This window comes from Malaclemys terrapin, chromosome 1 (assembly GCF_027887155.1).
Source record: "Malaclemys terrapin pileata isolate rMalTer1 chromosome 1, rMalTer1.hap1, whole genome shotgun sequence".
Lineage (NCBI taxonomy): Eukaryota > Metazoa > Chordata > Testudines > Emydidae > Malaclemys > Malaclemys terrapin.
In genome coordinates this window covers 317,962,648-317,981,192 of record NC_071505.1, presented here as the reverse complement: position 1 = coordinate 317,981,192, position 18,545 = coordinate 317,962,648, and the positions used below count along the sequence as shown (strand labels likewise).

General features: G+C 39.2%; 1 protein-coding gene across 6 annotated transcripts in view; it reads left to right on the top strand.

Annotated features, from left to right (window-relative positions):
• Positions 1-18,545, top strand: part of GRIA4 (glutamate ionotropic receptor AMPA type subunit 4) — a 293,300-nt gene that overhangs the window by 86,311 nt on the left and 188,444 nt on the right. For all 6 annotated transcript variants that reach the window (XM_054015559.1, XM_054015560.1, XM_054015561.1 and 3 more), the window contains exon 3: positions 9,991-10,230. In XM_054015559.1, the coding sequence (XP_053871534.1) occupies positions 9,991-10,230 (240 nt within the window). The remainder of the gene's footprint in view (positions 1-9,990; positions 10,231-18,545) is intronic.

Genomic DNA, 18,545 nt, shown 5'->3' with positions numbered 1-18,545 from the left:
GCATATGAAATTCAATGTTGATAAATGCAAAGTAATGCACATTGGAAAACATAATCCCAACTGTACATACAAAATGATGATGGGATATAAATTAACATTTACCACTCAAGAAAGAGATCTTGGAGTCATTGGGGATAGTTCTCTAAAAACATCCACTCAATATGCAACAGCTGTCAAAGAGTTAGCAATGTTAAGAACCATTAGGAAAAGGTAGATAATAACACATAAAATATCATAATGTCACTGTGTAAATCCATGGTATACCCACACCTTGAATACTACACGCAGTTCTGGTCGCTCCATCTCCAAAAAAGATATCTTCAAATTGGAAAAGGTGCAGAGAAGGCTAACAAAAATGATTAAGGGTATGGAACAATTTCCATACAAGGACAGAACAAAAACACTGGGGATGTTCAGATTAGAAAAGAGATGACTAAAAGGGTATATGTTAGAGGTCTATAAAATCAGAGATGATGTGAGAAAGCGAATAGGGAAGTGTTATGTGAAGAGGTAAAGAGAAGAAAAAGAGGTCACCTAATGAAATTAATAGGCAGCATGTTTAAACAAACAAAAGGAAGTACTTCTTCACATAAAGCACAATCTGTGGAGCTTGTTGCCATGGGATGTTGTGAAGGCCAAAAGTATAACTAGGCTCAGAAAAGCCTCAGAGTAAGTTCATGGAAGATAGGTCCATCATTAACCAAGATGGTCATAGACACAACCCAATATTCTGGGTGTTCCTAAACCTCCAACTGCTTGAAACTAGGCCTGGACAACAGTGGGTGGATCATTCAATAATTGCCCTGTTCTGTTCATTCCCTCTGAAGCATATGGCCACTGTCAGAAGATAGGGTACTAGGCTAGCTGGAACATTGGTCTGAACCATTGTGGCCATTCTTAGGTTATAAAAAGATGCAAGTGGATCCTGAGCCCTGAAGGAGTCCCATTTTCTTCACTGGGGCTCTGGGTATGTCCCAGAGGGGGTTGATTTATTGTGTCTAGTCTGGATGCGCTAAATCGACCCCCAAGAACTCTCCCGTCGACTCCAGTACTCCACTGCCGTGAGAGGCACAAGCAGAGTCGGCGGGGGAGTGGCAGCAGTCAACTCACCACAGTGAAAACACCGCAGTGAGTAAGACTAAGGATGTCGACTTCAGCTACGTTATTCACGTAGCTGAAGTTGCGTAACTTAGATCGATTTTCCCCCCCTTTTTGCCTCCCCCAGTGTAGACCAGGCCTCTGTGTGGACAGAAGAGTCCACCTCTGTTTTAACTTTCATTACAAACTCCATTGAATTAGAAAAGCCTTAAGGGTGAGGCCCCATGATCTAATATTTTGGTCAGTTTTCAAAAATTAGATTAGCCTCTGTACCATGTAAGATATGTTTTTAGTCATGCAGGATATGGCAGATATATGTTGCATGTTTGACTCTCTATGGGAAATCCCCTATCAGAACAAGCTTTTGCAGCATGAGCGAAAGGTGTAAGCACAGAACTGCAATGCAAGGGCCCAAAGATAATGGGTTATTTATTGCAGATAGAACTATAAAATACCAAAGAAAAAAATAAAATATTTGTTCAGCATTCAACAAATGTGAATTTCATGAGCAGAGTGGCTCTACCAAGTAGAGGAGCTGAAGCACATCTTAGAGAGAAAGTCGTTCTATCAAGTAATTTTAAAAATAGACTCAGTGGAAAATGTTTCCTTGTGTAAAAGTAGCTCCTTGACTTAAAATTATTTGCAGTTGTACATACAAAATGTTTCTGTTGAAAGGGCTTTAAGGTTGATGCAATTTTCTTCACAGAAATTTCGGAAAATCTAACTTGCTTTCAATTCTTCAGCTGAAAATGTGAGTTCTCATAGACTCATAGACTTTAAGGTCAGAAGGGACCATTATGATCATCTGGTCTGACCCCCTGCATGCTGCAGGCCACAAAACCGTCTCTACCCTTTCCTTGACTCTGCTGATGAAGTCCCCAAATCCTCTGTCTTAGTGACTTCAATTGGCAGAGAACCCTCCTGCTAGAGATCCCTGCCCCATGCTGTGGAGGAAGGCGAAAAATCTCCAGGGCCTCAGCCAATCTACCCTGGAGGAAAATTCCTTCCCGACCCCAAATATGGCTATCAGTAAGACCCCGAGCATGTAGGCAAGAGTCTCCAGCCTGACCCTTGTTAGCCATTATACTGTTTACCTACGATTGCTTGGTATTCCTCAGCTAATATGTTTTACCATTAAACCATTCCCTCCATAAACTTGTCTAACTTAATCTTAAAACCAGACAGGTCCCTCGCCCCCACCGTTTCCCTTGGAAGGCCGTTCCAATATTTCACCCCTCTGACGGTCAGAAACCTTTGTCTAATTTCAAGCCTAAACTTCCCCACGGCCAGTTTATATCCATTTGTTCTCGTGTCCACATTAGTACTAAGCTGGAATAATTCCTCTCCCTCCCTTGTATTTATCCCTCTGATATATTTAAAGAGAGCAATCATATCCCCCCTCAACCTTCGTTTTGTCAGACTAAACAACCCGAACTCCTCCAGTCTCCTTTCATACGACAGGTTTTCCATTCCTCTGATCATCCTAGTGGTCCTTCTCTGCACCCGTTCCAATTTAAGTTCATCTTTTTTAAGCATGGGAGACCAGAACTGCACACAGTACTCCAAATGAGGTTGTCAGCACTTGTGATGGCCATTTGGGTCTTGTTGCCTCACCACAAAAAAACCTGCTACACACAGCTGTAGGAGGGGAGAGACATCTGTCTGAGAGGCACTTAACAGAAGGCCAGTTCCAAAGCCCATTGAAGTCAGTGGAAAAATTCCCATTGATTTCAATGGACTGTGGATCATGTTCAGAATTTTCTCCAGTTTGTTCTGTTGTGAGGGAATGGATTTTGCTCCCTTACCAAGGATGAGCAGGGCTTCAGCCATCCGATCACATCAGTGTCTGCACAAGTGGGAAGGCCCCTCCTTTCCTGTTCCTAGATATCACCCAATATAGACAATTTTAAATAAATTGTCTATATAATTTAGACAAAATACTGTATTACAATGTTCAAATTGATTGTACATTTTTTCCTGTTAAAATCTAATTTGCAGCTAATTCAATTTCCATTTCTATTCAATATACAATTAATGCATTGTAAGTTTTAACTACTTCATGAATTGTCTTAATAGAAATAGTCTTTCAGAGATAATCCACAAGAATTAGCTGTGGACACTTAATAATTAAAATATGTAACACATTTGTTGCTTGCTTTGCAATATGTTCCCACATTTGCATTTATGTAAATAAAACTGAACTTTCCAAATTACCGTACGATCTAGCACACTAAACTGAGGGTTTCAGTGTTTCTAAGAGAGTATGTTTAAATGAGCTGGTAAGCCATTCATGGGGTGAAGTTATAGTTGCATAAGGTGTATTGCTCTGGGTTAAATGTAAAAGATATTCATGTGGATTTTTGAGGCCTAACGTTTTGGTGAAAAGAACTGTTGTCAATCCATATACTGATCTTTAAGTAGCACTTCCTAAGGAGGCATTCCTGTAACACTTAAGCATATGTTTAACTTAATGTGCATGGGTAGTGCTCTTGACCTGACAGGGACAATTGACGTGCCTAGTTAAACAAATGTTACAAAAAAGAACTAGATAAATTCATGGAGGATAGCTCCATCAATGGCTATTATCCAGGATGGGCAGGGATGGTGTCCCTAGCCTCTGTTTGCCAGAAGCTGGGAATGGGCGACAGGGGATGGATCACTTGATGATTACCTGTTCTGTTCATTCCCTCTGGGGCACCTGGCATTGGCCACTGTCGGAAGACAGGATACTGGGCTAGATGGACCTTTGGTCTGACACAGTATGGCCGTTCTTTTGTTCTGATGTTTAAGTGGGTGTAGGATCAGGGCTTTCACCACAGAATTATAAGGCATAGTCCACAAAATATTACATTAATGTTAAAAAAACATACGAAGAATTAGGTTGTTTACCCACGAAAGCTTATGCCCAAATAAATATGTTAATCTTTAAGGTACCACCAGACTCCCTGTTGTTTTTGTGGATACAGACTAACAGACTATTAATTTATTAATAACAATAATAAATTATATTAATAAATTATATTACAGTAGCACATACAGTTCCCAACTGAGATAGATGTCTCAGTTTGTTAAACACGTACAAACACATAGGAAAAAACTGAACCTACCCTAAACTATTTATAATCTAAATAGACAAGGCAGACAGAGAGTGGGAGATGAAACAGATGTGAAATGACTTGCTTCAGGTCACAAAGTAGGTCAGTGGCAGAGGTGGGAATAGAACCTAGCTCTGATTTCCAACCCAACACCTTATCCACTGAATGAAGTTACATTGTAGGAGGTGAAACTTTGATAGGTCAAATATTTGTTATTCAATTTACTTTTTTGGAAAAGACATCTTAATTTAGCCTCTCCCTGCCCACATTTATCATTATCATTATTGTTTTACTGTATTTTTTACAGTATTATTATTTATTTTTTAGTATTTATTAGTATTTAGTTGAGGTGGCACCCAAAAAGAGTTTTCCGTGTTCAGAGGAAGATGCATGTCCTATCCTGGAGAATATATAATATAAAAGACAAGTACAAAGGGTGGAGAGAAGGAATTCAGCATAACAGCAAAATGTTCAGGATTATGATAGGCATACATTTTACCAAACACAATCAGTAAACCTGTAAATAAATTAAAAACATCAAATTCCCTTCCTCCATCCCCAATTTACCTATTTCACCTTTCTTCTTGAGCCGTTTCAGACCAGGGTACTCTCATCCACAAGGCAGTTCATAAGACATTAGACTAGTCCTCAAGAAGATGTAAGGGCTTCATCTACCCATTTTCTCTGACACCATTTTTCTCTATTATGTTCCTATCCATTTTATATCTATTTAATTGATGGAGGTCCCTCATTAGAGCAGTCTTAGTATAGTGGCTATTTGTTAAATATTAGATTGTAGCAATATATTTTAGGATTAGTTATCCTAAACCAGCCCACAGGCCAAGCATATTTTTGAAGTAATGTGCCAAATTCTTACGTGGTATAACTTTGAGGCAAATGGAGTTTAAACCAGGAATAAAATTAGCCCACTTAGCATGTATTCTGTAGCTTCATTGTTCATATATCTGATACCAGAAGTAGAAATCACGTTCCAGAAGGATCCGTTCAATCGGGGTGAAGGGATATGATGACAAAAACAGAGACGTTAGAAAAGAGAAAATGTATGTAGAGCTATCCTATGAAAAATAAACACAAATGTGTTCAGAAATGTTAATAGGGAGCTCTGCCGTATCAAGACAAAACAATTATAAAAATATTGTTTCAAAGAATGTCTTTTTTTCAAGTTAATGCTCCCATGTGTAGTTAGTGAACCATCCCATGAGTGGTTACTGAAAACCAGTTTCATCCGATATAGAGGTCTTCCAACCCCAAGGGATCAGCCATGTAGCCAGGTCAATATATAACTCAGATCTTACCCATTAACATTATGATGTCAATCCTTTAGTAACTAAAATCTAAAGATTTATTAATAAAAGAAAAGCAAAAGAGCATTAAAATGGTTAAGGAATTATATACATACAAGTGATTGCAAAGTCCATATATCAGGTTTGTAGCAGTGATGGAATAAACTGGTAGCTTGCAAAAATCTATTTATTTTTATTATTTGTATTGCATTAGCACCTAAAAACCCCAACTAAGACCGGGGGAGGGGAGTAGTGGGGGGAGATCGCTGAGCTGGGCATTATACTTACACATTTGTCTGAGCTTTCAATTCTCCTCTCTGTTTACATGGGTTTTTCAATGGTGAAACTCTATTTTTTACACTCCATTTCTTTCAGTGGAGCTACTTCACATGTACACTAGGAGAATCGGGCCAAATACTATACAGCACTGAAGAAAAAATATTTTCAGTGCTGTGGAAATTATTTCAAATACACACACACGCTGGGTTCTGGTGGCTTCTGAAACATAGAAGACAATGAAGGCCGCAAGAATGCTACTACCTAATTCCTGCATACTATCATGAGTATTTGCTCTTTCAATGTCCATGTGAGAAACAAAGATTTGCTTATATAGCACAGAAAAATACCTGAGTATATACTACAGAAAGATGGACTTGATGGTCTAATTGACTGTTCCCTTCTGTAACTTCTGTGGTTCTGGGATATATAACAATGTTAATGATTATGTATAAGTTACAGTACATTGTTGTTGTTTTTTCTTATAATGCAAGAGTAGGAAATTATTCATTTTTACTGTAATAAATTGCTAGTGAAGAACTATTATCCAGAGAAAGTAGCTGCATAGACTGTTTTCATAGAATCCTAGAAATGTAGGGTTGGAAGGGACCTCATAAGGTCATCAAGTCCAGCCCCCTGTGTTGAGGCAGGACCAAGTAAACCTAGTAGACCAAGTAAACACCATCATTGATAGGTGTTTGTCCAGCATGTTCTTAAAACCTCCAACGATGGGAATTCCACAACCTCCCTGGGAAACTTATTCCAGAATTTTTTTCCCCTTGTAGTTAGAAAGTTTTTCTTAATATCTAACCTAAATCTCCCTTGCTGCAAATTTAGCCCATTGCTTCATCCTACATTCAGTGGACATGGAAAACAATTGATCAGCATCTTCTTTATAACAGCCCTTAACATATTTGAAGACTGTTGTCAGGTCCTCCCTCAGTCTTCTTTTTTTCAAGATTAAATGTGTCCAGTGTGCTAACCTTTCCTCATAGGTCAGATTTTCTAAACCTTTTATTATTTTTGTTGCTCTCCAATTTGTCCACATCTTTCCTAAAGTGTGGTACCCAGAATTGGACACAATACTCAAGCTGAGGCCTCACAAGTACTGAGTAGATCAGGACAATTACCGCTCATGTTTTACATACTACACTCCTGTTAATACACCCAGAATGATATTAGCCTTTATTACAACTGCATCCCATTGCTGACTCATATTCAATTTGTGATGCACTGTAATCCTCAGATCCTCTTCAACAGTACTACCATCTAACTAATTTGTTGACCATTTTGTAGGTGTGCATTTGATTTTTCCTTCCTAAATTCAAAGAGTTTCACTTATCTTTGTTGAATTTCATCTTGTTAAATTCAAACCAGTTCTTTAATTTGTCATGATTGTTTTGAATTTTAATCCTGTCCTCCGAAGTGCTTGCAACTCCTCAGCTTGGTGTCATTTCCAAATTTTATGAGTGTGCTATCCACTCTATTATCCAAATCATTAATGAAAATACTGAATAGTATCCAACCCACCACTGACCCCATGGGATCTCACTAGATATGCCCTCCCAGTTTCACACAGAACCATTGATAACTACTCTATGAGTATGTACACCCATCTTCAACCAGTTGTGCACCCATCTTATAGTAATTTCATCTAGACCTCATTTGCTTTTGAGAATATTATGTGAAACTCTGTCAAGAGCCTTACAAAAATCAATATATATCACATCTACTGCTTCTTCCAATCCAGTAGGCCAGTAATCCTGTCAAAGAAGAAAATTATGTTGGTTTATTATGATTTGTTCTTAACAAATCCATGCTGGCTATTCCTTATAACCAACCTTATTATCCTCTAGGTGCTTACAAAATGATTGATTAATAATTTATTCCAGTATCTTTCCAGGAATCAGTTAGGCTGACTGATCTACAATTCCCCAGGCCCTCTTTGTTCCCCTTTTTAAAATATGTTTGCCCTTTTCCAGTTCTCTGCGACCTCACACATCATCCATAAGTTCTCAAAGATAATTGCTTAAAGTTTCAAGATTGCTTCAGCTAGTTCCTTATGCAACCTAGGAAAAATTTCACCAGGCCCTGCCAACTTAACTTATCTAAATATTCTTTAACCTGCTCTTTCCCTATTTTGGCTTGTGTTCCTTCCCCCTTGTTAATATTTAATTGTATTGAGTAACTGGTCAGCATTATCCTTTTCAGTGAAGACTGAAGCAAAATAGGCATTAAACACCACAGCCTTATTGATGTCATTAGTTATTATCTCTCCTTCCCCACTAACTAGAAGGCATACACTGTTTGTCACCTGCCCCCTTTGAACCTAGCTTAAAGCCCTCCTCATTAGGTTGGTGAGTTGGTGCGCAAAGTTCCTTTTCCCCTTCTTGTTCAGGTGGACACCATCTCTTCCCAGCAAACCACCTTTCTGTAACAACATCCCATGGTCAAGGAAACCAAAATCCTCCTGCCATCTTGCACAGCCATGCATTCATCTCTAGGATGCACATATCCCTTCCTGGGTCTTTACCCTCAACCAGGAGGATGGACCAGAATTCAGGACCCCTGAATCCTTCAACTTTGTTCCCAGAGCCCTGTAGTAATTGCTGATCTATTGAGGGTCATATGTGGCAGTACCATTAGTGCCAACATGGAGAAGAAGCATGGGGTAGTGGTCAGAGTGATGGATGAGTCTGGGCAACCTTTCCTTAATATTTTAGATGCTGGCTCCAGACATGCACTATGCCTCCCAGGACATCATGTCAGGTTGGCAGATGGATGTCTCTGTCCCTCTCAGAAGGAGTCCCCAACCACCAGCACACTACACCTTCTCCTGTTAGGTGAGGTGGCTATGCACCTCCCAGCCTTGGGTGCAGGTGGCTCCTTCTCCTCAGCCATTGAGATCTGCTCCTCACCTCCTGGTTGCCAGTACAGCATATCTGTTCTTGACCACACAGATGGGGGATTTGGGTGGGGTCAGTGCACTATCTACTGCCTGAGGTGGCCAGCAGCCACTCTATTCCTTGCAGAACAGCCACTCTACTCCTTCCAGAGCAGCCAGTTCTCCTTCCTTCTCTGCTACTGCTGTAGTCAGCTAGCATCCTCCATCCAACAGGGGGGACTATAAGTGCAGGCAGAAGAAGAATTAGCAGTGGTGGCAGGGCAACACACTGTTTTTCTTCCTTTGCGGGTTCTCCCTTGTTGAGTTCCTGCAGATTAAGGAAAGGAAAGAACAACACCACACAACGCTAACTTCCTGCTTTCCTTCACTTGCAAACTCAGCTAGCTAACTCTCAGTGTCCCAGTTGCCTTTATCTCACCAGCCATGTCTCTTCATGTGCATGGATCATTAATGGCCTGATCCAAAGTCTGTTGACTTCAATGGGCTTTGCTTTGGGCCCTGAGAGGGCTTATCAGCAAATCACAATATGCATTGAACATCATTTGTCTTGTCGTTCAGAGGTTGGCAGAGCATAGAGAGAGATGATTTGGGGCAAGAGTCTGATGTCCTTACTTATGCTGAGTTAATACCTTTTTCTAGAAGTGAACTAACAAGTCAATGGGAGCATTCATGGAGTAAGTTGCTATTCAGCATATGTAAGGATGAAGCTCTAATGTAGAGAACAGCTCAATTTATGGAAAAGGAGAATAAAAGTCTTAAATTGTTTCAATTTACAATGTTCAAGTTGCATTTTTGGTTACAATGAACTTCTGCTAACAGTGAAATTGATATGATGAAGGGGAAAAAAAGAGAGACTGCCGCAAAGCACAACCCTCCTTTTCCATTTAAAATAAAATAAATGCTCAGAGTTGCCTAAAGAACTGATATAAATCAGTGAAAAATATAGGTAGAATGGCATGTAGTTTGTAATAACAAGCATATCATTCGCAACGTAAGATACTGCAGATTGACTTTTCCTTTGAATGCAAAATGTTAATTTCTTATTTAATTCATACATGCTGTTTTAATTAGCACAAAAAGCCAGAAATAAATTATCATTTATAATCAAGTGCATCCAAAAGGTTTGGTGCTGTTTTGTTTCAAAAACAAATCCATATAAAAATTGAGGTTGCTTACCTATCTTTAAATAGATAAGACCAAATAAATAAGAATTTTCATATATAAATGCTGGAAAATTATAAATATATGATATATATAATGTGTTTGTTTAAAGGTTTTGTTACTAGTTGAAGTGTGTTTTGTTCTGTTGCAGTTTGCTCCCAGTACTCTAGAGGAGTTTTTGCCATTTTTGGACTGTATGATAAGAGATCAGTACATACCTTGACCTCATTCTGCAGCGCCTTGCACATCTCCCTCATCACGCCAAGTTTCCCCACAGAGGGCGAGAGCCAGTTTGTGCTGCAGCTGCGACCATCTTTACGGGGAGCTCTCCTAAGTTTGCTGGATCATTATGAATGGAACCGTTTTGTCTTCCTTTATGACACAGACAGGGGTAAGTAGCAAACCTTTCTTATCACTTTGGTTTGTTTGACTGTTGTGACATCTGTGCATCTTTATAGTGTGTTAAGCATTTTGAAAATAAAATAAAGTCCATTGAACTGAAATCATTTGAGTGGCTCTGCATCTAAAGGAAGAATTCCTCCATCTGTAAGTGCTGAGCACTTGTGTATTACAAAATGTGTATATTATGTAATACACTGTACTGAGCCGTAGCTCTAAATTTAAAAGGCAAAAATGTTTTAAGTGATATTAACGTCCCACGTACACAGATTGATAAAAAATAATTCAAAAGTAAAGCTTCTTTTCTGTCTCCAACTCTACTCATCTGGCAACAAGTTTTGAATTCAGTGACCACAACGTAAATCTGGACTCATCCCCTTTAAGTCATTGGAGTTCCTCTGGATTCACACTGGTAGAACCTGAAATCGGAGCCTGGCCCATTGTGTATCACCATAGGGGAGGACCAGGTAGTGGAGGGTTCATCCAGGGTGACTGTATCCTGCTGTGCTGGGACAGAGGAGGAATGTTGATGTAGCGGGGGCCCCTACACTGGGGGACACACACCTGGGAGAGTACAGAGCAGCATACCATGTCCTCTTCTTTTTCAAGTATCTTTTAAAATCCATCACAGCCCATCCACAATGTAACATCTCCTTATAATTGTACATTGCTTTGAAAGATGATACCATTTCTAGCAGAATTGCCTATTTATACATAGCTAGAGAATATCACAGGGCACCTTAGAATCTTCCAGAATGATAGATAATTGTAAGTATGCCTACTGTATACTGACACCTCAAGCCTTACTGCCAGCTTGGGGAAGCAAAATGTCATCATCCACAATCCTGGCATTCATCCTGCTAGCAGAGCCCTTCTCCCCCCCCCGCCCCCTCCTTTTGTGAGTGGGGCCAGGATTTGGCCCATAGTGACTAGGCGTCTATGTGAGAGGCTGGACTTTTCTCTTTGTGTTATGGGCTTGTCTACATGGGGAAATTGACCAGCATAGCTACAGAGAAATAATTATTCCACTACCACAATGCCTGTCAGTTTACCTAAATAGACAAGCTCTATGTTTTAGTGAATTCTGAGCTTAGTTCTGTATTGCTTGAAACAATAGTTTGGCTTGTAGTTGGGCCAAAATTAATAATACACACCAAGAAGTGGGTTCAAGCTTTTCCATCGTTTATTATTTGGTCTGAATAGATCTGGTGTAACCCACACACCTCTTGGGTGTGGTGTTCTGTCCCATCTAGTAGCACTGAGACCACTTAGAGAGAGAGATAAAATGACTCTGCTCTACAGCCTGAGCTAACAGCCAGTTGGCTTTTTAGCTCATTCTGTAGAGGCTCATGCACTAAGCTCCAGAGATCTCAGGTTTGATCCCGCCTGCTGATGACCGGGGTCTGTTGGCGATACACTGGTATAAAGCTTTTTGCCCTTTTGTGCATCTCAAAAATGAAGTTCTGAGAACTACTGTAGTAAGTGTGGAGTCATTTAAAATTGTAAGTCTTACTAAATTAAAATCTGTTCTTTGATCCAGGAGCAGTAATAAAGAATCAGACCAAGAAAACAATAGCAGAAAAGTGCAACAATGTTCCATTCAATAAACCAACGACATTACTGAGGCAAAAGTCCACAACCTGAATTCACCCATTTAATCTTTACTTCACATACTTAATTAGATAGACACCATTCTCAAGCACGCAATGTCACACCAAGGTCAGTTTGAGAACATCATTTATAACAATATGCTTAGCAAATTATTCTTAAGGCACTGAGCTCAGCAACTTTGAAATCACCAGTATATTTTTGATATAGAGTTGACATATTTGTCTGCTGGCAGAGTGGGGATATGGCTCTGGAGAATCTTCATTAGAACAGCAGATTTGTTTTTTGTTGTTGCTGCTGTTTAATGTAGGAAAAAAAGAAAATGAATCTTTTCATTTGTAGATGTTTTGGTCAGCTGTAGAGAAGATGGCTCTTAAAGATGGCATATTTCCCATAAGAAAATTCAGAAAATCATATTGTTACCAAATTATTTTCACCATCATTTCATAACAGAAGACGAGCTTCATTGAGATAATGATGCAGAGCCAAGATATGACAAAGAACGAGTAAACCTAAAGAGACAGAGATGAATTCTGCTCTCAGTTTCAATGATGTAAATCTGGAGAAACACCACTAAAGTAAATGGAGTTATGAGGTTTATAATTGGTGTAACAGAGAGCATAATTTGGCTCCATCTCTTTAAGCATAGAGAATTAAATGTAGGTGGGTGGTGTAATTTGGAAGGGGCTACAGCTCTGAAGGGCTGTATGGCAGTGGGAATCAGGCTGGAGCCCCTACATTTTTATTTGCAGACATTGTTTTTATTATAGTGGTGCAAAATGTATACAACATGGAAAAGAGACTTTGTTCATCCCTGTCCATAGCCCAGCATCCCCTTTCCTCCTTTGTCCTGGGACTGGGTGTTTGAAAATCAGTCTAATAATGGGAAAGTGACTTCACTTTAACTATGGCGCAACAGCTTCTGGTTAATAATACATATAGGTGTTAGTAAATCATTCAATATGGTGTCTCTCAAAATTTTATTTAAGAAAATTCATTCACATTAGCTTGGATAAAAGCACTGTCAAATGGAGCTGAAGGACAATAAACACAAGATTGTGCCCTCAGGCAATCTGTTGAGTTAGGGTGAGTTGGACTGTAAGGAGTGGTCCTAGGTCTGGCCTTATTTAGCATCTTTACTAAAAATCTGAATGAGTTTGAAGACATCATCTTAATGAAAATCAGAACACCACAGCAAATGGGGAGATGTTGCAACCAACCGTTAAGCCAGATATAAACAACATTAAGACATCTAGAGATATAGAAATACTGAGATGTCAATAACTACCTAGAAACATTTACATTGATATATCTGGAGTAAAATAATCTGAAACAATTACTCATTGGTAGGAGCATAGAGTACATAGAGAATAGAAATGCTTTAAAAGATCTAGTGAACTTGTAACGCATTACTTCAGCCAAAAAAGGCATTGTACCTCTGAACTGAATATTTAGTAGCACAACTCTTCCGAATGTAACACAAGTGGGCCCATACCTAGAATACTGTTAGGTACCCAGATCATTTTTATTATTATTATTATTTTACTAGCAAAAAATTCTACTTTCTTGATGGAATTCAGAGAAGAATGAGAAAAATTATTAGGAAGCTGGAGTTATTGATATAAAGGAAATAATAGGTACATGGCAATTTCCAGAATGGTCCATTCCCATGGTCTGTTTAGTCCAGAAATCTCTCTCTGACAAAGGCCAGGACTAGATGCTTCAGAGGAAGACAGAAGAAACCCAAAGGAGGCATCTGTCTCCCATGTAGGTCTCATTCTAATCACTGATAATTAGCAGTTCCCTTAACTCCTGAAATTTGAGGTTTTATCTCCCTTCCAATATGCTTCTTGTCAGCATTAATTATTAAAACTCTGGGTATTTGTGTTATCTCTATGAACATCCAATCCCTCTTTGACTCTTGCTGAATTCTTGACCTCAATGACACCTTGTGGCAATGAGTTCCACAGTTTAATTACATGTAAAAAGAAAGATTTCCTTTAATCAGTTTTGAATTTGCCACCTTTCGATTTTATTGAATGTCCCCTTGTTCTTATGTTATGAGACAGGGATAAGGGAAGTTTCCTCACTATATTCTTTATATACAGCATATTCCCAATTATCCAGTTAGCATGCAGGCCATGGATATTGTTCAGCTAGTCGGGAGTTTGGATAATCGAGAGGGAAGGAGCGGCAGTTCAGGGAGCCCTCTGCAGCTCCGCTCTCATGGCCCTATTCACTCACTTCTGTAACAGCAGGGCTGCCCAGGGCTCCCTGTGCTTCCACTCCTGCCCTCTCAAATAAGTGGGACACACCTTGGGGGAGTAGAAGTGGGACACACCTTGGGGGAGTAGAAAAAGTTCTGAAAGATAACCTGAAGGGGCAAGATTGAAGGAGAGCATGTGAGTTCAAAAGGAGTGGCATGTTACAGATGGATAAACAAATGTATCACCTGTGGTCTTTCAGTCCACTGCCACACACATCATGTACCACAATGTCCAGAAATACACCCACACCGGTTGCATAAATAACTTGCGTTCAATAATATCCTCTCAGACATATTGAACAGAATACCTTCCCCTTCTGCTCAATCCCCATGTCTAAAATAAATGACACCAAATTGTTTTGCTGATGTATTTCTTTCAGACTCTGAAATACTTGTAAGTCATTGATCTAAGATCCATTTGGAGGATCTAATGGGAGGATTTGAATCTGATACATTGTCCCTGGAAGATCCTTAAACCTCGCCAAATTTTCCTGAGGGATTAGAAGCTAAAATCTAAAAAGCGCACCTCAGAATTTATGGATCCAACTCCATCAAGGACACTTTGTTTGCGTTAAGGATCTGCCAGGGACAACATGTCAGATTCATCAGAGACTATTAGCCAAATGCTGCTCTCAATTACACTGACTCAAGGGATTGCACCCATGTAACTAGTGAGAATAATCATTGGTTCGAGATGCTGATATTTTCCATTACTCTAGTTTAGATAAATAGCATTTCTATTTCAAATTGTTAATTCTAATAACTTCAGAACATTTAGTTTTATTGAATCTGGCACGTACGTATAAGTGAGTTGCTACCTCCATATCTATCACATCTGTTTAAAAATAGAAATTTGTCAATTGTAACTGTTTACTGTAGTTCAAAAAAGTAGCTAAAATACAGTAAGAAAATCATTTACTTGAAAAACAGAAGAATTGACTGTAGCTTTCTTGTATCCCTGACCCAGTATGTCTAATGTTATTTCTGCATCCTATATGCTACATCCTATATGCAGTGAGAGAGGTATTTTACCATCCTTTGATCCTAAATAAGGAGTTGGGATATCTAGATCAATGTGAGAAAGATGTGTTTTCAATGTACAAAATAAATTCTCTACAAAGAAGGAAATACTACAGGAGAATTGGTGCTGTGATTTATTGACTGGGTACCAGCTGCAGCTTGTTAAATAATCTTTGGGCCAGATTCTGCTCTTTTTTACACTGGAGTACATCTGAACTAATTCCATTGTATAAACCAGTGTAAATCTGAAATAACACAGTTGGCTTCAATGAAGTGACTCTAGAGTTAGACCAATGTAATTATGAGCTTCTCTTCTATGTTTGAGGCTATTCTAGGCTATCACTAAGCTTCGGTCAGGCAGTTGATAGATACAACACCCAGCACTGCAGACATCCAGAGGACTTGAAAAGAGTCAAACAAGGAAGCCAGCCACACATCCAAATATGTCTGCTTTAGAAATTTATTTCATTGTGGACATCTGAGTCCTGCAGCTGCTGTACATAGTCTTTTATGTGGCCACAGGTGTTGGCTTCAATACTGGAGCACAGAGTGGTAGAAGACAAAGGCGAGCATAGTAGAGACTGCCAAGTACTAGACATAGTGCCAAGTTAATGCTGAATGTAAAATAAATACTTGTGACTATATGTTTCTAAATGCATTTTTATTTAGAAAAATTCACTTGTCTCTTGGGAAGCATTATCTATTTATGGATAAATGTTCAAAGTTGTTATAAGGTACAATGCCGGCAATTTTTTAAATCAACAAGAGTGCCTAGAAAAGCATGAGCATTTAAACTCAAAACTTCTTAGTTTTATGTACTTCACCTTGATGTATCTTATGCACACTGTGTTAGCCAAATTCACCCCTGGTGTAATGACTTGTTTGGAATTACAGCAGGAATTAATGTGGATCATTTCAATTTGCTCAAACAGAGGAACAGAGGTATATTTAAGTCATGTCCTTCAGTAATTATGGTTGATTCATATTTTCATATGTATCTATGCAAATATGTTTTTGTTTGCTCTGTTCCACTTTAAAAAAAGATTTCCATGCTTAGATACGTTTAAAGTGACTGAGCGGTGACCACAGTACTACAGATGCTACTTTTGCCTCTGCATTAGTACTTATAGTTAATGGCACCAACAGCTGCTTCTGTTCCCCAACTACAATGAATATTTGAGGGCTCTATTATTTTGCAACTGAAAGGAGAGTTAGCAAGGGGTCTTTTGGTTATAAATAAAAGCTGAAAATCCCTCTTTTGTAGTGCTACCTTTGTGGCCTTTAATATTAATTCACACCTGGACACTGCAGGAAGTCCCTTTGTGGCAAAGGACCTACATTTTCTTCCAACGCCACTTCCATCTTGAATGGCAAGCACAGCATTAATTGTGAATTTGTAGATCTAAGTGTGCTGAGTGGCAGTGTGGCACCAAAGAGAGGTGATGTGAAGGAAATTTTCATGTAGTGTTAGCTGTAGTGTATAACTAAATCTATTGGGGGTAGTTGCTGGGTGAGTTGGCCCTTTAAGAGAGATTCAAGTCCAGCTCTGGCCCTATTCCCAGTATAGCTGAGAACCAAGGCATTTTGGAGTTTGTGGTCCAGCGAGACCATAGGAGCTGGATAAGCTAGGCAGTTATGTATGAGGGAAACTTTGGTAGGAGAATAATTAATTGCAGCATGATATATTCACGAGCAGTAGAGCAGTTTCCTAGGAGCATAGAAGTGTGTATAGGAGGCACAGTTTGGGTAAGGGGGCAGAGAGGTTTTTGGTCACTCCCCACTCCTGCATATCTGTTGGAAGACATCTCTGAACCAGGCACTAAACAACTAGAGTCCATTTCTGTAACCCTGTAAGAGTTCTTAACGGCTAAGAAATGTGACTGCTTGTTTATGAAATCATTTGATTTAGGTTAATGAAATCAAGTGGCAGGGGGGCAATATACTAATGTCAGATTGTTTAAAAATCATGACTAAGGTAATATTTGTTTATTAAATGTAATAATCTGTGAAAAGCAAATTATTCCTTCATTTTAATGGGATGCTCCTAAGAAATCAGATCTGCAGGTGGGGAAGTTATTGTAAATTGTTATATTTGTGTTTAAAACAAAAGCTTGTTTCCTTATATAAGTACTCATTCCACAATTGCTAATTTTGTGAGTGATTTAATCTTTTCTGAAGGGTTATTTTATAAACTTAATCTGCAGCTCAGAATAATTGCTGGGGCAGAATGTTATGTATCCTGGACATGTAGTTACTTGTAATTCAAACTTCACATGTCCCCTGGTAACTAATCTCTAACAATTTGGGCTAATTGCCAACCTTGCCAACAAAAATACCATACTCAAATTGGCAGCCAATGTTAGCAACTGTGGGTAATAGTAGTAACACCTATATATTTACATAGAGACACATAACATAAAATCAGCACTTGTCTGCTAAAATCTGGATGTCACATAAAGTCCACCTTTTCTAAACTGCAGACATCCTTCCTTGTTTGGAACTTGCCTCCACCTGTGAATGATATCTGTGCACTACTTTGCTTCCTATTCTTTAAAGTGGTGTAATAGCATCAAAAGGGTGTGTTGGTTTGTGCTAATGTATACACAAGAGTTACTCTCTTTTTCCAGCTTTCTTGCGTTGCCCTGACTTTTGCATAGCAAATGTAGCAGATTGTCTCTCTGTGACTTCAAGTCCTGTGTTCTTTTTCCCACCTTACCTTTAAAAATGTGAGAACGTGGGAGAACAGTTACTTTTCTATTAGCTATTCCCTTGAAGTGCAAGACATAGTGATATTGTAGAAGGAGCTAGAAGCCCTGATTTTTGTGACAACTGTGTTTTTTAACCATTGGAGAAAGGGAAAAATAATCTCCCTGGTGACCTGTTATTCTGGCAGATATATAGTGGGCTATTGTGATTTACCAGAAAAAAAATATTGCTGTTGGAAGGCTGCAGTGTAGTATTTCAGAGAAGTGTGCAGAGTTACATAAGTTACAGAGTTCCTAGTCAGTCTTTCATTCCATTTATCAAAGTGTTTATGTGACAGCTGCCATCTTGGGCAATATCAGAGCTAAATATGAGAATCTCTACAGTTTGAGCTAAAGAGTCAGGCTCTCAAGCTCTAACGGACCCATATCACTCATGGTTTGGGTACAAAGGAGGCTACATTACACGCACTGACCCGTAGGTTGCATAGTGACTCTGGACAGAGGTAGTTCATCCTGAGCTGCTGAGGCCCATGGCAATTCAGATCAAAATGGACTCCAAGAAAATGGCCTCCTACTATGGCCCGCACGCCAGGGGTTGAACCGAGGCCCACCAGAGCTAAACGTCAGTCTCTATAGCTTCAGTCCAAGAGTCAGACTGTTAAGCTGAGACCCCATTTCATGGGACTGGAGAAAGGGTAAGAAATGTTG